Source organism: Colias croceus, chromosome 14 (genome assembly GCF_905220415.1).
Source record: "Colias croceus chromosome 14, ilColCroc2.1".
NCBI classification, from domain to species: Eukaryota; Metazoa; Arthropoda; class Insecta; order Lepidoptera; family Pieridae; genus Colias; species Colias croceus.
The window spans coordinates 7280477-7303888 of record NC_059550.1 but is presented as its reverse complement, the minus strand read 5'-3'; the positions used below and the strand labels follow the sequence as shown (position 1 = coordinate 7303888).

The 23412-nt window shown below is 32.2% G+C and overlaps 2 protein-coding genes, 1 long non-coding RNA gene and 2 other non-coding genes across 5 annotated transcripts; 3 read left to right on the top strand and 2 right to left on the bottom strand.

Moving 5' to 3' along the window:
- Positions 1–6534: 6534 nt before the first annotated feature.
- LOC123697453 lies at positions 6535–10645 on the top strand. Its single transcript, XM_045643976.1, has 4 exons — positions 6535–8014; positions 8560–8680; positions 9770–9950; positions 10508–10645. Exons 1-4 carry the CDS (start codon positions 7706–7708, stop codon positions 10614–10616), a joined length of 720 nt encoding a protein of 239 aa, XP_045499932.1. The 5' UTR covers positions 6535–7705; the 3' UTR covers positions 10617–10645.
- On the bottom strand, positions 10432–11537 carry LOC123697454. Its single transcript, XR_006752239.1, has 2 exons — positions 11404–11537; positions 10432–10646 (listed from the first exon to the last, which is right to left on the bottom strand). It is a non-coding gene; the product is annotated as an uncharacterized LOC123697454 (long non-coding RNA).
- Positions 11538–11578: 41 nt separating this feature from the next.
- On the bottom strand, positions 11579–15145 carry LOC123697452 (multiple coagulation factor deficiency protein 2 homolog). Its single transcript, XM_045643975.1, has 5 exons — positions 14993–15145; positions 12567–12720; positions 12115–12250; positions 11866–11953; positions 11579–11718 (listed from the first exon to the last, which is right to left on the bottom strand). Exons 1-5 carry the CDS (start codon positions 15003–15005, stop codon positions 11585–11587), a joined length of 525 nt encoding a protein of 174 aa, XP_045499931.1. The 5' UTR covers positions 15006–15145; the 3' UTR covers positions 11579–11584.
- Positions 15146–22434: 7289 nt separating this feature from the next.
- On the top strand, positions 22435–22507 carry Trnar-acg. Its single transcript has one exon. It is a non-coding gene; the product is annotated as a tRNA-Arg (tRNA).
- A 394-nt stretch (positions 22508–22901) lies between these two features.
- Trnar-acg lies at positions 22902–22974 on the top strand. Its single transcript has one exon. It is a non-coding gene; the product is annotated as a tRNA-Arg (tRNA).
- Positions 22975–23412: the final 438 nt, after the last annotated feature.

The window sequence follows — 23412 nt, the reverse complement described above, 5'->3', positions numbered from 1 at the left end:
TATTAATATTATAAAGCTGAAGAGTTTGTTTGTAAGCAGTAATCTTTGGATTCGGTGTATGTTTGAACGCGGTAATCTCAGGATTCAGTGTTAGATAGCGTATTTATCGAGGCTATATAAGTATTATCATCCCGCTATGACCAACAGGAGCAGAGCAATGCGGGTAAAGCAGCGGGGCACAGCTAGTTTGAATATAAAATACTCATGGAAAAGAACAGAAATTATCAATAGTAATGTTCGAGGCTTGTTCGAGATAAAATTTAAACTGTTTGAAAGTAAATACCTGCGTCATATATTAATACATTTATATTTTCAAGACAATTAACCGCACAGATAGATTCGTTAAAGTAATTGAAACAAATTCATCATACAAATGGAAAGGTAAAGAAATTGCGATTGCGGTGTCTTACGTAACATAAAAATAGAGTTCTATTATTTTGTTACAACTTTCTATTTAAGTGATGCAAATCGCAATGAAGTTTTTTTATAATATAACGAACTTTCATTTGAACGAATTTCGCCATACATGAAAATTGGTTCACCGTTTCGCCATGTTTATGTGTTGTCACTTGTCACAGTATTCAATAATTAAAAAAACAGTATTTTTTTAAGCTTAATTGAAGCAGAAATTATGGTTGCTTCAGGTAACTTTTTTTATTATATTTTTGAATATTGTCTCATTATTTATAGATTTTTTTTTCAGATCACAAACTCGAAAATATGTAGAGCCAATTAGTTTTAACTTTAATTACCTAGTTTTTCTTATTATCTGAATATCTAATAAAAATACCTACTTTTAATTACTTTCAATTAAATTAATTATCATTATAATTTTACGTATTAACACTTTCATTTTACAGCAGGTGATTCTTATAAGTATATTTTTTATAAACACAACAAAAATTAATTTATTTAAAGGAGAAAGTGTAATATGATCTACATAATTAAAATGTTTTTCAGTAACGAAACAGATATAAAAAAAAATTGCTAGATGACCACAGAACATAATTATATACTCAGGGGAGTAGACTTTGATACATATAGGTACCTACCTATATTGCTTGTATTATGCATACCCAACAAATTGATTTATTTGATACCATCGATATCGCTTTTCAGTCTAGGATAATAAAAGCAAAAGCTCTAGTAGTTAACGTCTTACACGATATGCAAATAGTAAATTCAAACCTAATCTACTTAAAACCTAGTTAAAGGAAAAATATCAAATTATTTAAACCAGAAAATATAATATGTAAATGTAAAATCAAAAAAGTTCATTGCGCGCTTTTCTCCAACAATCTAAACATTCCCACATAAAGAAGCAATCATTAGACCCATTATCCTACTATAAAAGCCTTTAAACCTATACAAAAGTCTTGAAATTCTTAATGCTTTCTGTATTGATTATTTTCTTTACCATTTCTTTACTCATATATACCACAAAGCCTGAATGACAAATAAATAATATAATTGTGCGTCTCTACTTTCCCTCATTTACGGATATGAATCTTACCTAGATTTAGCACAAAGAATATCTAGGCTTAGTTTATTACGTTATTAGTTACGGGTTATTTTTAATGTCGCAGCGGCTGTAATGTGGCAAACTTTATTACTTTTACGATGGACTATAAAACATTTATTACCTTTCTTAACTTGATTTTAAATTGTTTCTCTTCATTTGAAATCGTGAGCTTCTGTAATTCTACAAATATTTCTTAGTTGAATCGTATATTATTATGTAGTATCTACCGCGTTAAAAATACTTAAATAAATTACAATTATTGTTTTCTAGTTTCCCTTTTCACTTTTATATGTTTTTAACGACTTCAACGATCATCAACGACTTTCTTCCAACGACTTCTACGAAAGTAAATATTGTTTATAAGTATCACTAGAAGGGAAAAATGAGTTTACTTATTAAGAATGGTTTAAAGCTCTTATAATACGTAGCTCTTTTTGCAGAACGGGCAGGAACAATACGCAAAAACCTACCGTTTTTGCTTACGTGTTCGTTACTGAAGAAAATTGCTTTTACCAGTATTATATGAAAAAAAAATGTAAACAAAAGTATAAGCAAAAAGGTAAATGATACAAATTATGCTGCTTTACTTATATCATTTCAAAGTAAAACACTGAAATCTATACAAATGTTATTTAAATTTTAATTCTACTAAGCTTTCTTCAAACTAATTATAGTGGAAGTTAGAGTAGTAATATATTAACGGAAATAAACCTACATAACAGAATATGTTTATTTATTTTTCCTAACATCAACAAAAATGCGTAGATAGTTCAAAAACTTGTCTTGCAAAAACAAAAGCTCGGCTAATTGATATATTTATAGATCCATACAAATTATTCCTTTGTTAAATCAAATTATTTAAATTCGTATATCTTACAAAGTTGGTTAAATAATAAACTAATAGATTAAACAGAAAACGCTTTGTAAAGTGGAAACTGTCACGGTGTGAGAACGATAAATGCATCTTCCATTTAACGCACAACGATTCCTTTATGCTTTCTAAGACTTAATTTTGTTGATTTCTTACTGAGATTTCACTTGCACTTCTGTGTATACTTTGATTGTTATTATTGAAGAGATGATATATTTAATAATTATGTAAATTACTGAATTGTGTGTTGGAACTTGGAATAAATTATTAATTTATTTCTAATTGTAGTAAAGTTGATTTATTACAGGCATTTGTATGCACTTTAATAATTATAGAGAGAACCCCACAAAAATTAAGTAGTATTGGAATTATCCAAGTTAATTTTTATCCTATGATTTAGGATTCATATATACTTGCTACAAAATTATTTATAACAATAATGGTGCGAGATGCCTCATTCTAGACTGTATGATGAAAATAGAGATATAAAAGTAGGAAAGCTGGTCACGATTCACGAATAATTGAATAATGATTTAAGTACAACTTCATACAACACAATTTCCTTCCGGAACATTGTCCCGAGGAAAAGAATGTAATAACAAAACACGGGTGGATGCCATCAAATCCCTTCCTCCTACCAACCGTGTAATGTACGTATGACTTTCTTTTGTATTGTTCTTTTGTGTTTTTAAACATATACTAATTATAAATAGATTCGGAAAGCTTATGTGAATATATTTGTATTTAGCAATACCAAACGATAGCAAGAAGGTATCATTATAAATGTATCATGCAAGATATTTATGTACTTATAATCTCATTCTTGTTTGTTAGCTCATGGTTCGCATTAAAAAACGAGAAGATTTATCTGTGTGATCCATTATATTGAACCTGAATAAACTGAACGTTCAAATTATGAAAAATGTTGTCACATATAATTATTATTTGATTGCTTAGGCACCTACATGGTTTAATCCAGACTTGTTGTATAATCACGACTGTAACATGTACAATATAGAGATATGTAATACAATATGAAATTTCACCTATTCCGACAAAAAAGTGAACCGATTCTTGTTAGATGAAAAAAATTTCGTAGATGAAAATAAAAGCTTAGAAACATAATACAATACTTATTGACCTGTTTTTATCGCTGTTACAACAGCATATTGCTCTATCTAGATATCATAGACACATTCTATCCAGCATATAGCTCTATCTAATTTTTCAGAGACACGGTTTAACCAAAAACCTATCGCCAAAATAGAGTAGCGTAAAAACTACAAACGATACATAGTATATTATTGTTATATTATATAACAAATGCATTTCACCGAATGAACAGTTCACCGCGTTTGTATCGTGAGAGCGGTGAAAATGTTTTTGTTATTATAAAGTGAAACCGGGCCTTGACCGTCACGACCTCGTCTATGGAGTCGCTGTAAGATGATTATTTTTTTTATTTATAAACAACACTTTTAACGTGAACGTAATATATTGTGCCGTAATTATTTTTTATTTTTTTGTTGGACCAAAGGGGAAAAGGAATGTGGGTCGACCATAAAAACGGTGGGCTGATGATATAATACACGTCGCAGGAAAAGACTGGATAAAGACGGATGGAGGAGGCCTTTACCCAAATAGGGGTCGAAATCTCTTAGATAATATAACACTAATTATAAGTAACCTTAGTTTTTTTTAAGTAACTACTTACTAACAAAATTGTATATTAGGTATTAATAAGTGAGATTTCGAATAAATGGCTTATTTATTATTATTTATTAATTATTCCAACTGTTTTATTTTATTTCTTTTTTATATTTATAGTGTACTCTTTATAAATAATCAATTTTATTGTAAAGGATGAGATTATGAGGCGTGCACTTTTGGATTTTCCAAACTATTTTTTTATTTATTTATAACTAACACTATTAACTTAAATAAATATAAAAATCTAAATGAACGTTAGAAGAAGGTGGGGATTTTTGTATGTGTGTTGTAATGTATTTTACAAAAATACAAGACATTGGTCCTGTATTTTCAAAAATTCTATCACTATCCGTTGATCCCAGATCGGTCACCGTGGAGGCAGGTCGAGCAGCTAGTATTATACTAGGAAAAGTTTACCTTCAAAAACGAAGGACGTTGACGAGGATGGCTTCATAAAAGTCCAGAAGAAGAAGAAGTTGAATCGTCAGAACAAGTGCGGCACCGCAACGAAAGATCCAAACTTGCGGATGCGCGCAGAGGTGCCGACGACGCCGCTCTACGTGTCTCGTGTGCACTACTGTACCAAGACTGAAGATGTTGTCGAGTACTTGCATGCGAAGACAGGTTTGAGTCTGCGAGTGGAACGGCTGGAGTCTCGCCATAATGTGAGCTTCAACTCCTTCGTGGTGAGAGTACCGACCGCCAAGCTGAGCGTCTACATGGACGAAGGGTTTTGGCCGCAGGGAGTTGTGTTTCGCCGCTTCCGCGGACGGATACCCGGCCCCCCGGAATCGCGTCACACGCCGAAGACATAGCGTGTATTAATTTAGTATTTAAGTAGTTTTAAGTTCATATGGGCCGTAGTTTTTAAGTTATATTAAGACCTTTAACTGTAACTACATTTGTTGCCTGAAATAAAGAAATAAATAAAAATAAAATAAAATAAAATAAATAAAAAATAAAATAAAAAAATTATACAATGCTTTATACACTTAATATGAGACATAAATAAACATTTCTTTCATTCCTTATTACAAAAAAGGTAAAAGAGATTCATAACATAAAATATTTTCAGGCTTGCTTAACAATTTCGCTGTTTTGCTGAATATGTTTTTGTTGAAAGAACTTTTCAGGTTTTAACGGTTATTCCAAACATTTAATGTTCCATAAATAACGAGCTTCAACAGAACCAACAACATATTTAATAAGTAACACAAAATTTAAATATCATAACAGACTGCTCCACAGCCACCTCTGTGCGAGCTTCAGTTCTCAGCATTTAGGCAGATCGTGGAAAGTGCTCATGATCTCGTAACATTGGCGCCAATTACGCTTTCGAAGCTTACTGACGTGACGCAATTCTATCGCCGTGACCGGACACGTAACTTTTGGGCTACTATTACGATCTCGTTTTGTCTATTTTCTTCATTTATATTATTTGGGTTGGTTTTGTTTTATTGTTTCCTCCTTTAAACAATACGATTTAGGTATTTGCGTTATTATAAACGAGAAAAGAATTCTTGGAGTCGAAAGAATTTTTAAGTCTCCATGCTTAGCTTATAAAAGGTTACAATTCTATAAATATGAAAGCAATGAATGGAATTAATTTAAAATTTGGAGGAATCATTTCCACAACACCATACGAATGAATAAACAAATATTCAAATATTTTGCAATTCATGTTTGATGTTAAAAAACACAATACAACCAAATAATTTAACCTACACCAAACTGTGACACCAACAGTTCAAATCCAAATTTCTACAAAGAAGCCAGTTGTACAGTTGTTATTAGCGCCCTCTGTGAAATAAATGTTATAACACGTGCATTTCACTTTCTTTTTAGAAAGGAGAACATAATAAAACTAGGGTACCTTTCTACGCACAGTTTCTACGTTTAAACTTTTTGAGTTAGTTGTAATTGCGGACAATAGGTGGCGTTGTAATGAATTTGTTAGAAAAAAATTTTCAACCTTAAATATTGATTGTCAAAAAAGGCAATATTTTATTTTTATATCTTACTTTTTAAATGGAGGTGTTGGTTGGTAGGTATATCCGACTTTTAAATATACTTTAAGATTTATTAGCGGTTCGCCCCAACTTCGCTCGTGTTTTCTCTACATAAGAACCATCCTTGTACTTCAAGGAATATTATAAAAAAGAATTAACGAATTCGTTTCAGCCGTTCTCGAGTTATGCGCTTACCAACACATTTTGCGATTCATCTTTTATATAATAGAAGACCTAAAAATGAGACTCTTCTTACATTATGTACTAAAATATGTAAAATAGTAAAAATGTGCAAAAGCATGATCATTTCAAGCCTATGATCAATATTTTTTGTAATTGTATTAAGTAGTACCACAGCTAGTATCCATAACTATTTTAAAAAACATAAGTCATAACTTAAAATAAAACATAATATTATATCAAAATACATAACAATATCTACGACCCTGTCTATGGAAGAATAGTCTAGAAATATCATGCATGGTGGACCATGAACACTTAGATAATGTAGTCTTCTATTGTCATTTTACTTTCAACTCCACTTTAACTTTTAAAGAAAGTACCTACCTTCCAGCAATCATCTATTGGTTATGTAGAGTTCGTGGAACCCATTCCTATGAAATATGTACAATATAAATTAGTTAAAAACTGTAAAGTGAATTCGATAGACCTAGAGAAAAACAATTCTATAATTTGAACTATAAAGGATTTATACCACAATTTTTTTTTTGTCTTTCATTCATTTTGAGTCCTAGAACATTAAATGTTTTATGTAAGTACTTCATTAAAAGGAAAAACAATCAGCTAAGAAGTTTAAAATCATCTTAAAAATAACGATGTAACATGAAATTCTGCATACCCTGAAAAGAGGGGTGCATCGGTTTAACAAAAATAGGCGAAAGACGTAAACAAGTAGGTGCGTTACTAGGTGCTAATATGTATGAAGACTCCTAAATGTATGATGACATTGTCACACCCCAAATATTATCGAGGTGCCATAACATATTACATCATATTCACCGAAAGTGCAGTCATCGCTGCCCTACATAACTACATAACTATTACGGAAGCAAATTGACTTGTAGCGTGGTCTAAATAAAAAGGTTCCGCTTCTTTATCATTGTCGCCTCATGTCGATTGTGACCGTCGCTTCTTTATTCCATAAATATTTATCCAATAGTGGCAATAGCCACCTTGATCTTTAAACATAAAATATTAATGATGTCGTGTAAAAAATTACACCGCTTTTAAATTAAGGTAAAAATTAATTGGATTAAAAAGGGGATAATTTAAATTCCTACTGCAAGGTTGCAAAATTGTGTCGTCATTAAAAAAAATCATGTTGTCTAAGGTTATCGTATTACCCTTGTATTACCGAATACCAGCTTAGGCCTGTAGAACTGAGCAATACGTTTGGTAATGTTTAAAATCCACACCACTTGAAAGCAACAACAATAGAACCATTAGGAGATGTCATCGTGCGTGCAAAAAACAAAAGCGGACTTAAAGAGATAAAATAGCGCACTGCACCCGATTCTTAACATCCTATCTCTGCACATTGTACCTGCAGTTACCATCCGGCACTCTTTAGAAATGGTCGTCTTCTATCTCTTATTACTACCCTGTGTCACCCTTGCGCATTCCGGAGCATATTCCTCCCCACAATATGCCAAGAAAATGTACCCGAAGAATTTTGATACCAGCGCTTTGCTGCCGAAGGACAAGCCTGCACATTTTAAGAGCGAATCGATTGATCGGTTCGACAATAGCTTGAACGATACTTCGCAATATGGCCGGGCTACGTTCCTGGATACAGCAGGGAGTTTCCTCAGTGGTGCTGGGAGTCAGGTTATGTCGAGCCTGGCAAAGGATTTCATAGCAAGGTCCACAGGGAGCAGTCAGGTTGGTTTTGACTGCATTTCGCAGGTTCGTATCGCACTTGTATATTGATTGCACGCATTTTTGCATGACTCAGCTTTGCGTTATCGGCCGTTCCGAAGTTTTTGTTGAATGATTCTTGGGGTTGTCTTTTGTTATAATAGTACATAATATTAAGTTCAGATAACTAATTGTGAGTATTAAAACAAATGTTATAAATAAAATAATAAAGTAAATATTCATAGAAATTAGAAAGAATGAAATAAATATGTAATTTTATAATTGATGTTTACCTATTCATTGAAATACCATGTATTATTGCTTTATTGTTTAAAAGTTTTATTAATTATTATTAGCATGTTAACTCTACTATCAATTTCGTATCAGAAAAATATAAATAGATACTTAATTGTAGAAAAAATGTAACAAAGTCAACCTACAGCATAAAATGTTTCAAATAAATACTAACGATATTTGAGACAAAAAATAAAAAAAATATAATGTAACAGTACGAGGTCGTTTCCATACTTTTCAAATTATTCTACTCAAATTTTCTCTCTAACACTCAGGTACTAAGCTTGAACCTGACCAATCTGGTGATCCTCATAGTTTTGAAGGCTCTAGTACTGGCTGCGGGATTCTTTGGAGCTGGTGCTTGGAAGGATCATCATTATGGAAGGAGTTTAGAAGGTACCATTTAAACATGCAACGTATGAGAGTCAATTGATTCTGTACTAACGGTAGTTTTTTGAAAATATGGCATATATCATAAAAATTCGTATTATCGCTTGAAAGTTGAAATCGTTACAAAAAATGTATTTTCGCGTTTATCATTTAAGCAGGATTTTATATCTAAAGTCACGCAAACATAAGTTATAAAAGAACAAAAATTAGCACCAATTTGTGAAGATATTACAAGATTAAAACATTTAATGTGATGAATAATAATAATTAGCCGGTTATTTAATATGAAATAGACGTCAGAAACCATAATAACTAACTAATATAAATACAAAAAGACACATAATGGTGTAGACTGTAGAGCTTTTCATAAACCGCATTTGATTTTCGATAGACTATTAATACTCAAATAAAAACGAAAAATAAATAAAAGGTTCGCACGCGCCTACATCTTACATATCAGGAAATAATCATAATAAAGTATAAAATGTCCACAACAATAATCCGGAAGCTACTAAGTACCTACTAGTTCAGTAAACATACATCTGCCTAGTCTTCTCGTTTCCTACTTACTATTCTAGACTTTAAACGAACGTAATAAAGAGTATTATGCCAAATTTTTAAATATTTAAGCCTTTGACCACGTGCCGAAACTGACCATCAGGGCTATTAAGTTAATCCAATAGAGTTGGATGCGTTTTTCTTGTCCTTTCTCGAAGTAATCCCATTGCAAGGGATAATCTGCAGACACCGTGCGTTAATGACTGTCAGATTTGCGGAAGTTTGTTAAATAAATTGTATTGGAACAGTTATATATGCTGTTGATATTGTTTTTTTTTTTTTGTAAGTACTTAATGTTTAAATACTTTTAGATCTAAAGTAAATGTCCGGACACTTAAACAGAGCCATATATCCCCAAATTACACCAACAATTATGTACCTACCTACCATATTTATGCAGTAACTTATAAAAAAAAATGTAAATCTATGTATTCTTTACAAAATAAAAAAGCCACTGTTGCATTTTAATTTCTACAAAACATATGGAACTTGCAGCTGAACATAACAAATATTCTAATTTTAATTCCACATTAACAGATAACAAAAACGCATCATACATAACTGAAGACGAAATCCTATTATATCTGAGCTATCTAGTGGGGCAGCAGACGCAAGACTACGGCTGCCTCTACCGTCTGGCTTGCCAGAAGCCGCAACAGGCCGCCATCTATGCTTCAGGAGCGGAACTCATATTGCAGGGAACGAAACTTGTGCAGGGGTATGGTTTAATGTTTTTCTTTGCAGTTTTATGAATACACACAAGTCTACGGCCTCGTCTTACTGTCTGGCTTGCCGAAACGATGATATTTTTGATTCATTTTTATGTATAGAAATGTTTTAATTAGGTGCAGGCAAACAGATTTGTTACTTAAGTGAAAAATCTTCATTTATTCTTCTTCTTCATATCTATTTAAACGGATTACTAATATACACACACAAAAACTTAACACAACATAATATGAACATAAAAAAAAACACACTACGTATTATCCTTTATTGTCTTTTATCGTCACCAATTATAACTTAACACAACGTAATTAAATGTATTTAACTTTCAGGAACAATATTATTATGTACCAAAATTTTTTAATATTAACGACACCCATACTTTATCTTTTAATCTCACTAATAATAAATTATAAATAAATGTCTTGCAGGAACAGTATAAATTTGAATAAACACACAAATCAAACATAAAGTTTACTACACCACACACCATTTATTGTCTTTCAATCTTTTTAACGTCATAAATCAACAATAAACAATGTCTTTCAGGAACAGTATTGATTTGGAACCATACGAGAACGTATCACACGGCATCCAGCAGGCCACGGCGTGGGGCGAGCAGGGCAAGCCGTGCGAACAGCGATACCAATGTAGCTAGTTGCTTATGAGATTCCATAGAATCGTGGCCCTGGAATTGTTTAATGCTTTAAGTGTCGATGTCATATTTAAGTGTAGATAGTTAAAATTAATGTCTATTCAAATGCCGTAGGGTAGTTCAAAGCAGAAGCATTAAACTGTCTGTTAGTTCAATATACAAAATTGAGATCAATTCATTCATGTTAATGATTTAAATTATCTACTTATTCAATCAACATGGCCATTCTACTTATAAGTGAAATTATTTATATCCAGTTTAAAAAAAATACGATTTAAAATGACAGCCGTAGATATTCTTTGGCATTTTATTAGTAAGTAATATTTTTTCTGGTATATTTATAATTAATTGCGTAATGACCATGCAAATTTGTACTTGATACATTGAATACTTGAATTTATGTAATCTTATCGAAGTGTACTTTGTTTGTAAATAATTTTACAATAAAAAAATTAAAATGATATCACTTGTTTTATTTATATTTTCTATACACATCAAACTTTTCCACTATTTCTTTTTCAAAATTTAAAGTGTACAATTAGTACTCTGCGTACGAAACATAGCCATCGCCGTCTGTGTCGTTCGTCTCTAGAGTACGGTACATTATATCTCACCTGTGCTATATAGTGCCAGCGGCCACAACTCTGGGCGTCCTCTCTGTTGGGTTATTAATTCGAGCGGCGCGGTACTCCGCGTACGAAACATAGCCGTCGCCGTCTGTGTCGTCCGTCTCTAGAGTACGGTCTACCATCGCTGGAATTGTATTTATATCTATTACATTATATCTTACCTGTGCTATATAGAGCCAGCGGCCACAACTCTGGGCGTCCTCTCTGTAGGGTTGTTAAGCCGAGCGGCGCGGTACTCCGCGTACGAAACATAGCCGTCGCCGTCTGTGTCGTCCGTCTCTAGAGTACGGTCTACCATCGCTGGAATTGTATTTATATCTATTACATTATATCTTACCTGTGCTATATAGAGCCAGCGGCCACAACTCTGGGCGTCCTCTCTGTAGGGTTGTTAAGCCGAGCGGCGCGATACTCCGCGTACGAAACATAGCCGTCGCCGTCTGTGTCGTCCGTCTCTAGAGTACGGTCTACTATCGCTGGAATTTTGTAAAATGTTATTGTTAGGAAAATTATTAAAGTATTAGATATAAAGCTAGATACGTCAACCCAGACATGTATCTTTCTCAATGCCTTGTTATTGTTAAATTGAAAAATATTATGATATCCAAATATTATATCCTTACCAATATACGTCGCAATATTATTAGCTTCTGGCTCTATGGAATCTTCAACATCTGAGTGAGGCTCGTGTTCCATTGTATGATACACTGCCTGAAATTTATAGTATAATTAGTTAATACATATTATTATTTTTAATAATTTTGTGTGAAACATAATAACGAATGATTAATTCAACCAGTTCATTAGTTATTCGAAACAGATAATATAATCGATAAAACAATAAAGAACAAAATATAACATTTTATTTTTACCTTTAGCATTTCCAGACCGTCCAACATGGAGTTCCTATCAAAGTCGTGTGCTGAAAAATAATGAAATTCCAATTCCTCCGGGGTCATATTAGCCAACAATTCTGGAGTCAATTCTTGTACATCCTCTTCGATATGTCTGAAAATATATTATTAACCTTAGTTTTTATAGATATTCATATTATAATATGGATTCTCGTATTTAAAAGAAAGAAAAATTATTAATTATCAAAAGCATATAAATAAATATTCAAGCAAATAAATAAACAAATTGGAATGAAACACAAGGAATCAGCTTGAGCTAAATGCTGCACGAAACATGTTACAATTATTTCATGTTGATACTTATAATATAGGTTTTCAATGCAGTTTTATTAATTTTGTTTATGTGTTCATCGCAAAACGTGCAAAGGAACGGAACGTAGATCTTTAAAAAACCATAAACAGTAACTTACTTGGTATCATGTAGCAGCTTTGACTCCCGGGTTAGCTTCTCCGTTCCCCTTGGCACATAGTGATGGTGAGCTTGTTCTACGCCGTGCCCGTGGGGGTGGTGGGGGCCGCGTCGCATACAGCAAGCCATGCCGCTTAGAATTACTAGGATGATGGCTAGCGAAAATTTGTATGTTAGACAATTAAGAGTAGACATCCGATTTTGTAAATCGTTTGGAAAATATTATTAAGTAGCCACATATGTTTTTTAAGTGAGAATTAGCTTTTGATTGATGGTTGAGATTTGTTTTCTTAATAAACCTGCTTCATCAAATAAGAACTTCTATACATTCTAATAACAATAAAGTAGCGATCATTCCTTAATTCGTTCCCTAATTTATGAGTGCATCTTCATTTACCTTTCATACAGATAAGGTTAGTCTTACCTACTGCATAAACTGAAAAAAGAACGTGTCCGGTATTTAACAATAATAACATTGTCACTACATTTTTTTCTAAAACCCCAAAAAAGTGAAACCGGCACGCGCCTTCGACAAATTGTTCCATACAAATCTTGCCATAGCGCATACCTGTCCATCATTGCAAGGGGTGGGCAGCTGGCGCCCCCGGGGGTACCAGCGGGTTGGCACCCCATTGAGACGCAATATTCACACCTCATTTCACATTATGCTATTAGTTTTGAAATCGGGCAGAAAATCTAGGCTAAGAAATGACGATTAGCTCGGATTGAAAAATGTAGAGTAGGATTTTATGTTTTTATTAGTTTTGCGAATTGAGTACCTAATAATTAAGTGCAATAAAATATTTTCACATGCAGTTTTTACTGCATATATTGTAAATAAATCTTTAGATTTTCTTTGACAAATTAGACTGGTTAAAAATTATTCAACTAGCTTTGGAAGAGACGCCATTTATAGTGTAGAAAGTATTGAATGCCGATCACATGCCAAAAAAACATACTGCTTTTCGTCTATCAAATATGTGACGCAGAATAGAATATGACACTATTAACAAAAACACACCAGCCTCACATTACAAAATAACAAAACAGGTGTTAATCAGCGCCCCATCCGAAAATCTATTACGATACAATTTCAATACATCGAATGAATTATTTATATTCGCGACCCTCTCAATCAAACTGCACAGTTGTTTCGTAGGAAAGACGAGACCGGGTCTAATCGGACCCTACTTTGTAGTATAAAATGAAGCCATAATGGAGGACAAATTATGCGCTTCGTGACAAGTGCGCTCCGTATGTCGGGGTGTCCGACACAAGCGGTTTACATCTGACACACTAACCGCTATTGTAGAGAACAAAATTAATATGAACTTGATGTGTCTATCCTCGTGGATAGGAGAGTTTTTTCAAATATGTCATAAAAACTACACCACTAGCTGCAGCTACTAGAACTTTTTTTTAATATGTTATATTATTGACCTACATTCCAAATCACACAATATAGCCAAGTAAAAGCATTCGCAATTATATAGTCTTCGCCAAACTCACTTAAGTTTCTCTATAATTTCACCTCTTTATTTAATTTTTCATATATCTGCCCTTCAAACTTTTTTATTCTATCAAATATATTATGTTCCTTTTTTATTTATTCGCCATTCATACAGGCCATGTGTCACGACATCAGCGCAACCCACTGCATTATCGCCTTATAGCGCCCTAATCCCATGATTACAATGGACACAACCACGGCTCATAGACTCCTTTATACCTTATCTTTGGTTACATTTCGTATAAAGTGATTATACTCGTATTAACCATACCGCAGTGAGGGATATGCATCGAAAAAAAGCTGTAGAATACTGAGTAGAAGATAACTTTTTTATTTTTGTTTTGTTACCAACAAATTCTGACCTACTTAGTATATTGTATTGCTAATCATATAGAGCTACTAAGTCACATATCAGGAATATTATTCAGCATACATAGTGAATTGAAACACAAAATTAAAATATTTCACATGCTAAATACGTGCTTGAAAAAAATTTTGAGAGATTTACATTAGAAGCTAATTCCCATTTAACAATACAACAGTAACGGATTTGTTGTTACTACCTAAATAAATTTTATCAATACACATAATATCTTCAAGATAATATCTTCTCTATCAATAGAAATAATACTCTACAAATTAAATTATTAACCAAAGCTGCGTAAAATTTCAGGTTATGTTGACATTCTTTGTAAATAGTTAAACATGAGTTAAACAGTTAATTTTTAAATAGTGTCAGCTTTAGGAGAAAATTTAATATTTCTCTCGTATAAATAACAGAACATTATTATCATGAAATACTTTTCTATCATAATTTAGCCTTACCATATGTGTCATATTGACACAATAAAAACAAACTACCTATATAGTTGTGTAGTAGTAGAAAACTTTCAGGAATCTGTATAAAAATTACCTACCTTCAAACCTCATCCTCACATTACACGAATTCTTGATTATCTTCGATTAATATTATGAATTTCACACATAATTGTTAAAAAATTTGTGATACAAACACTCCATATTCTGTCAGTTTTCAGTATTCAGACATGGCGGACTCGAGCTCACTACGCTTGCGCAGTTTATTGATATGAATGAGTGCTAAATTTCAACTGCATAAGACTTAAAATTATATGGCAAGAGTGTGATTCCCGCGCATGTCTTTTTGGTCCCGAAAATAGTTCGCTCAACGTTCACGTCATTGTTTTGTGAAAATGAACATAGATGGCGCTAGTATTGGAAAGCTACAGGAAAACTAATTGTTGAAAATATTGCAATAGCTGAAGAGAAAAAATCCCCAAAATACTTTAATTTTTTTCTAGATCAATTCTAACAATTTGGCTATGGAAACCGTCCATGGCTCGTAATATTTTTTTTTAATTTATGATTAAAAAGGTACCAATTTAATTAATTAATACGTGGGTGTATTTAAAAGTATCAAGATGTATTCGATATTTAAAGGACATCAAATTCAAAGACATCTTTAGTATTAGAATAGATGAGGTGATCTAAAATCTATACTAATACAATTAGACAATACAATACAATTGGCATTGAGACTAGTAAAAAGCAACTCCATAAAAAGTAGGTTCACTTTGTCAATATTATTTTTAAGTTTAACTTTAAAAGCAACCCCTTATCTAAATACATTATAAAATAAACTTACAACAAATGAAAATAATTACGTCAGCCATCAATAAAGACCTCTGAATGTTTTAATACATATTATACTCATTTTCTCGCAACCCACCACTGAAAGAGATCTTTATTCCTAAGATAGGCGCTGAATTTACTGACATAACAACGCAATCTCCACAACAAAACAGCTTATAACAAAGTTTCTCCCGACGATAATAATTCTTAACTCTAAGTGTTAAGACGTTGTTTCGTTTGCGTTGTTGTTGAGAAGAAGCGTTTTATAGTTAAATTGTTTATGTTTGTAGCGATCTGTTAAAAAGAGACGGGCGTATGTAAGCGTGTGAGTATCGTATGATCAATACATCGGGGGATGCGTTATACGGAGGCTTCCCTAATGGTCGTTTTCTTACATTTGCATGCTAATTGATTTCACCACTCAGAGCATTCCTTTTGTCTTATGTGTGACGCAAATTGCAACGAATTAAGTTCCGTCGCATTGTGTTGAAGTTTAGTAGAGTAGTTTAATGCTTTATATTTAGTTTATTGTACTTATAGCTATTTACGTTTTTGCTTTAAAAATTATTTACATAGGTACTGTGTAAAATGATGTCTTGTAAATATATGTTTATAAGAAAACAAATTTATTAATACTACAGGAAATACCAAGAACTCACCTTAGCCGTTTAAGCCTCTTAAGTGAATATTTTTCTTTTAATGTGACACTTTCAACGGAAATGTTTTGTTTTACTAAAGCTTATTTTATGATTTTTGGCACGTTCATTAATTAAATAACATCTAATATTCATTTTTATTTGAATAGATTATTTGATACATCTCCGATAGAAGGAAATCACAAGATTTCTACTTCAAAGTAGATATCATTTGTTACGACGAATCATGTCATAATCATGTAGATATTAAATTGCATATAATGAAATGATTATTATGATTGGTACGAGTAGGTAATGAACCTAATGTTATTATTATGCTTACAGACACAGTTGTAATTTATGTGTAGCTATAGATACGGTAAAATACATGTGCTTAGATAAGGAAATAGGTAAATATATGAAACCTGTAACACTATTTACTTGAGATATCATTTTACTCATTCACAAAGCAAGCAAAGATGAAAGATATCGTCTGGTAAAATTATGCGAAAGTTGATAAAAACTACTCACTGTAATAATAAAATAGAATAATGCATAATTGAACTAAAAGTAGAGAGGTAGAGTAGTGTAAGTTTCGCAAAGTAATAGGTACTTACAAGGGTAGGTAATAACTGTGCCTACTCTATTAATTTTTTATTGCTACGTAAATATAATTCTAATATTTTGTAGAGCAAAATTAAACATTGAGACTATTTTATTTAAAAAACAAAACATGAAAATCAAATCCAAATTCCAAGTCCAAGTACCTACATAGAAGGCCCTTGCCTCTGCCTAATTGAAAAAACACAATCATAATAATGTAAAATGGCTATCCACCTTATAAAAAATGTCGTCCCATAGTTTTAAGAGCTGTTTTTCAAATTTATAAACACACATTAATGAACAGTCCCAAATCCGAGATTTGTGGCTAGGGAGGCGCGGGCGTTGCTAGGCAACGCCGGGAGGCGGGCATCCCGGATCACTTTTAAACTTTCATGTCGGAAAGTTTTTAAGGTTTGCTTGTGGCACTCAGAGTCTCTTCCTTTTTGTTTTATACAGCTTTAAACGTGATACTGATGTACCTGTACGTTGTTTTTATTTCGTTATTACTTTTTTGAGTTTTCTCCTACTTAGATTGATGTCACTTTTAATCTTTGTTCAAAGTGACCGCGTGGCGTGTACTATACCTACATTGAAATATAAATTTAAACCAATAAAAATATATTTGCCTTGAACTTGCTAGAGTTTTTGGTAGGAAGAGTATTTATTGGTAAAATAAATAAACATAAGATGAGGAATGCAAAATAAACCTAACTAGAGGAAACTAGGAATATAGGGTTTGCGTGTATGATCGGTTTAGCCTAGCGAGTTCACATTAGCGCTACTTAGGTACTACATTTTAATTAAAAATTCGACCAGTAGTGCATATAAGCTTTTCCTTCTCTTTTTGTAAAAATAATAGCACAATTATATTCAACCATCTACAGAGATTCCCACAAGTACCAGAAATCAAAATTGAAACTCTCGAAACGTCTCTTATACAGGTATTGAAAAAAATAAAACCAACTCAATTAAAATCACCAACTTAAAGCATCAAAGATTAATTCTTATCAACCTTAAAACATGGAGCAGATCCCCTCAATAATTCAAGAAGTCGCATGAAAAGTTTCCAAGCGTTGAGAGTGTTCCGTACAAAATTGATGAGCTAAGGAAACCGCGTTCTGCGAAGTCAGAGAACCCGACGTTGCTTTTAGCCCCATAATTGGTAAGCTTTTAAGACCGCGCATTCGTTTGACGTTTACCGTTACCTACTTGGAAAGATATAATGTACCTTCTTTATTTTGTTCGAATTTAATTTTTTTTATATTATGTAATTAAAAAACCCAAATATAGGATAGCTGGATAATGAATTTTTATCAACATTATTGCACATTTCGGACAATAGAGCACTACCTAAGCGCTCTATTTTCACCAAATCAAAAAATCACGATCCACAGATTATCTTTAACAATTTCCAAAGACATTTATACTAAAAAATTAAGTACCTAAACCAATTAAAGCAAAAGGTATAAGATTATTTATTTCGATTATTATCATTAAAATAAAGTTAATTGAGAAAAATTTTGCGTGGATATCAGTTTGTAAACAAGATATCTTACGAAAAACTCAACTTATATTTTTGATTTTCATTTTCATCAATTTCAAAATTCAGAAACTGTATAAGTATCAAAAACTTTACAACCATTAATCTCAACGGACTTTTATAGCCATAATATTTACAGGGTTCTCCATTTTCATTAAAGTTAGTAACTTTTCGCATCGACACCAAACTAATTTTTGTTTGGCTGCTGACACGTGGCCGTAATAAAAAAGTTAAACGTTCTAATTTCAAATTATAGAGGGCGACAACTAGTACGCGAACATAATTGGGCGGCAATTTTGACAGCAGGATAGGCGCGAATTTTTCTGTCAAAATATTTTTGCAAACAATTGCCATTCTATTCAACGCTTACAATTTCAACGCCCACATTTTTGTAACAAAACAAAACCACAATTAGCGTAATAGTAACATGTAAATTACATTGTAAATTCAACAATGGCATTTTAAATCTAAGTGCTCCCCCATTTTTATTAAGTCACGTTAAGCAATGATATTTCGTAATATTCATGCAAATTATTAATTGCCTCTCAATTAACCTGTTTAGCAAATCAGAAATGTCATGTAAATATTTGATAGCTGAAAATGACTCGAAAGGGAAGAATTATAAAATTATCTCTCAAACGTTTCGTTTCGAGGCTCTGAAAAGGGTACGCTTTTAAGAGCTGTAAAAGGCGTATTTTGTCCCTGTCACACGGATCAACTATTAGGCCAGGTGCTGACCTCTTTTGAGGGTCATATCTATTTGGTGAAAATTTTTCCCTTTTCGTAATAGCGAATGTTGAAATGGATTTCTCAAGCTTTAGGCTATTACAAGATTGCTCTGATATTTTCTATAAAAAATTTACTCGACATAATTTCGAAATCACATCAGTAGGTACCTACCTATACTTAGATTACATTAAACTGCATTTTATTTCGTGTCGTATGTCCTAAGAAAAATAAACATTTTTTATTCCCAATACTAAAAATGTTCTATCAATTCATCCATAATAGACTGCGAAACAAATCTTATACATAAATATGTACTCAAGCTCCACAGAATCCAATGAAATAATAATTAAAGGGTATTTCAAAGAAGCTGTCCGATATTCGGGATGGATAGCGAGACGCCCGTAGCTATTAAAAACTTATTAAACCTCATCTCGGCCAATTACACCCTAGTTACAGGCCCTTCCTCACGGGAAAGTTAAATGTAATGATACAAAATTCTCATCAACGAAATGAGAATCCTTTGTTGTGTTTTGGATACAGTATAATAGACTATATAGGTATGATGTTTATTTATTGTGTTAAATATTTTTATTAGAAAATTAATACTCGTAAGTTGTATATCGTAATCAAAATCCAGGTAAGTAGATTACCTAGGCATTTGATGTATATGTTACAGGAAATGTATGTAATCCGTCATTGTATACAATTCATAGGAAATATATACAATTCCTAAAATCGTACGGAAATGTGTGAAGTAAATTATTTTATACACATTTCCTAGGAAATCTATACATTTCCTAAATAGCTATCGGAAATGTAAAACATTTAAGATATTGATGTGTCGCAGGCAAGGGTTGGACTAAAGCAAAGGGGGCGCAGGACATAGAAAATTTTTGATGGAGTTGGTGTCATTATAACACCTATTTATTATTGTTTTATACGATATATATAATATAGATATATAATATTAAGCATGTTTTATAGGAACAACTTTTCTCTAAAATCAAAAATAGCCGAGATATTCGCCCTCAAAGTTAGGTTAGGTTTAGGTTAGGTTAGCCGTTAGGTTAGGTTAGGTTAGGTTTGTTTAAAAAAACTACACAGAAATAGGAGCCCCGCGAAGCGGGGCTCCGTCGACGAAGATCGAACGATCAAAGATAATAATATGAACATAATATTATTACAATTTTACGGTATGACTGTTACCCGATTGTATCAATAAGAGCTAGGTATAATAAAAAAAATAACAACGTGTTTTATTACAGAAAGCATTTACTTTACACATTTCCTAATACGATATAGGAATTGTATACAATTCCTAGGAAGATTATACATTTCCTAGGATATGCATGCATTAAATAGTTTTTTAAACAATATTTTTTTCATTTCCTAAATGGTATCGGAATTGTACACATTTCCTAGGAATTGTATACAATTCCTTGATTTCATACATTTCCGGTAACATATACAAATCTATACTTAATATTATAAAGCTGAAGAGTTTGTTTGTTTGTTTGAACGCGCTAATCTCTGGAACTACTGGTCCGATTTGAAAAATTCTTTCGGTGTTGATAGCTCATTTATCGAGGAAGGCTATAGGGCATATATCATCACGCTACCACCAACAGGAGTGGAGCCACGGGGGTGAAACCGCGCGGAGCAGCTAGTTAACAATATTTTGAGACAAGCTACGTTTGTAAGCTAATTAAAGCTGTTGTTCAATTTTTTTTTATCAGCCCAGCAGGATTTAACTTTATTCGTCACTTACAAATTTTTCTTTTATAGAACATAACCTCTTTATAATATTCATACTGATAGACCAAAGCGCTGTGCCAAAGCGTATCTCTCTTGCCTGCCTAAGTGCGTAAAACAAAACAAATCATTCATTTATTTCGTTCATGAACTTCGAAAATATACCACGAAGGATATATAAAACCTCTTTAAAGACGAGATATGCAGGTTCGGTTAGCGGGCGGATGAGGTCCGGATGCAGCCGTCCACAGGAAGCAGCCACGACGTTTCTACGTCTGCAATAAATTATCTGACTCTAGCTTATTGATTTAAAAATTTTAAGAATAAAAGTTATTTTAAAGTATGTAAAATCTCGGGCTGGTTTGTATTGCAAGTTTATTTAATAACTACTAACTAGCTTTCAACTCACAGCATCGGTCGCGTCGTTTATTTCATTCATTTCATTATTAAAAAAATAATTAACACAAACATTTTAATTAACAATTCCCAATATGTTCAAATTATTTTCAATATGTACGTTATCCTCATCCTTTCAAACTTTAAATGGAAGCTTTTTCTATTTATAACGAAACAAAATTTTCACGAAAAAGCTTTGAGCAAAGTACAGTTTTTTTCTAAACCATCACTTGTCGTATAGACTTATGAATCACAAATAACAGTAATAAGCTTGCGAAATATAGTTTAAATCGAGAATCAACAAATAATCCAGCACGTGCGAGCAATAACAGATGAAAGACGTATAATTTGTAGCGCTAAAGCATGGGCGGGCGGCGGGCGGGGCGCGCACATGCTCTCACAAATGTCGCAAATTGGTTATTCTGTAACAATCGATGTTTATATTGATAGCACGAGTGTTTAGACTTTAGATAGTCGTATGTGCCTATTTATAAAACATTTTTCAAAAAAGTTAAATTTGCGATACATTTAAAAATACAGTCATTACAACCCTTTCACTCATGAACGCTTACATGTATTAAATTGATATTCACATCAAAAATTCGGATCTATAATATCTTTAAGATGTAATAAAATCAAACTTCTTTGTCAACACAATTAGAAGAAATAGCAATTAAAGCGGCATAATATTCTGAAACTTGCAAGGGAATCAAAACCTACAAGGTAGGTACTTCCAGTAAACACAGAGTCTTGAAATTTTGTTAAAACCAATGTCATAAAGCACATATAAAGAAAAAATTGCAAAAACATAAATTTTAAAGTTACAATATATAAACTTTATAAATTTATAAGTTACAATATAATAAAAAATAGGTTTGGTCGGAGCCCTCGGTGCGCGAGTCCGACTCGCACTTGGCCGGTTTATTTTTTATTTTATTTTTTCTTATTTTTAAGAGATTAATTAATAATTATGTATAGTTCCTATTCTGAGGAAGGTACTGATGTGAATAAAACTGTTTAAAATCGTTTTACATTTTTAAGCAATTGAACAAGGGGCCCTGTGGCGCAATGGATAACGCGTCTGACTACGGATCAGAAGATTCCAGGTTCGAATCCTGGCAGGGTCGACAGTAGTAATTTTTTTAACTTTACAAATATAATTTCATTCCTTTTTGGTATTAATTTATTTAAAAAATCACACAATAAATGTTTTGTACAATTTCCATTCAAAAACTGATTCTTAAAAAAACCAATAAAATAAAATATATCATTCCACGATAAACGATTACTTACGATATTATTTGAACGACTCTTATAAATAATAATTTCATGAATAAGATGGAATGTTTCTTTTTTTTATTTTGAGCCACCTCATTTTGTTCTAGAATGTCAATAGAGCTTTAATTAACTAATTGGATGAATATATCCAAAATATAATTGTTATTATGAGGTAGGTACTAACTACTAAATATAAATTACTTATGTCTAATTTGTTCTACTTTTTTTAGAATTTGCACAACCGGCCCTGTGGCGCAATGGATAACGCGTCTGACTACGGATCAGAAGATTCCAGGTTCGAATCCTGGCAGGGTCGACGATTATTTTATGCTTTTAAGAATAATGTATTGTTTTTAAATATTCTTTATAAGTTGCAAAAAAACTTTGTTGTTTTTATATAAACTTAATATAGTTCAATAAAAATACAGCGTCAAAGAGTCCATCTCAAATCGGGAATAATTTTAATTTAATTTTTCTTTCAATATCTAAAATTGATAATGTGACGTGTTACTTAAATTCTAGTTTGTATATAATTGTGAGAAGCTATAAATGATTATAAGATTTATTTTATTTTCTGAAGTTTGATTGATTTTATCAAGAACTTTCATGTGCTTTTAGAAGCTTTTTGTAAAGAAAAATAAAATATCTTTAATGTTATAATTTATATATTTCTTGTATATCAAGTGAAGTCTAATCTCTATTCGATGCCTATAATTGAAGATTCGATAGGTTGCTTTTTTTACACGTCCAAATT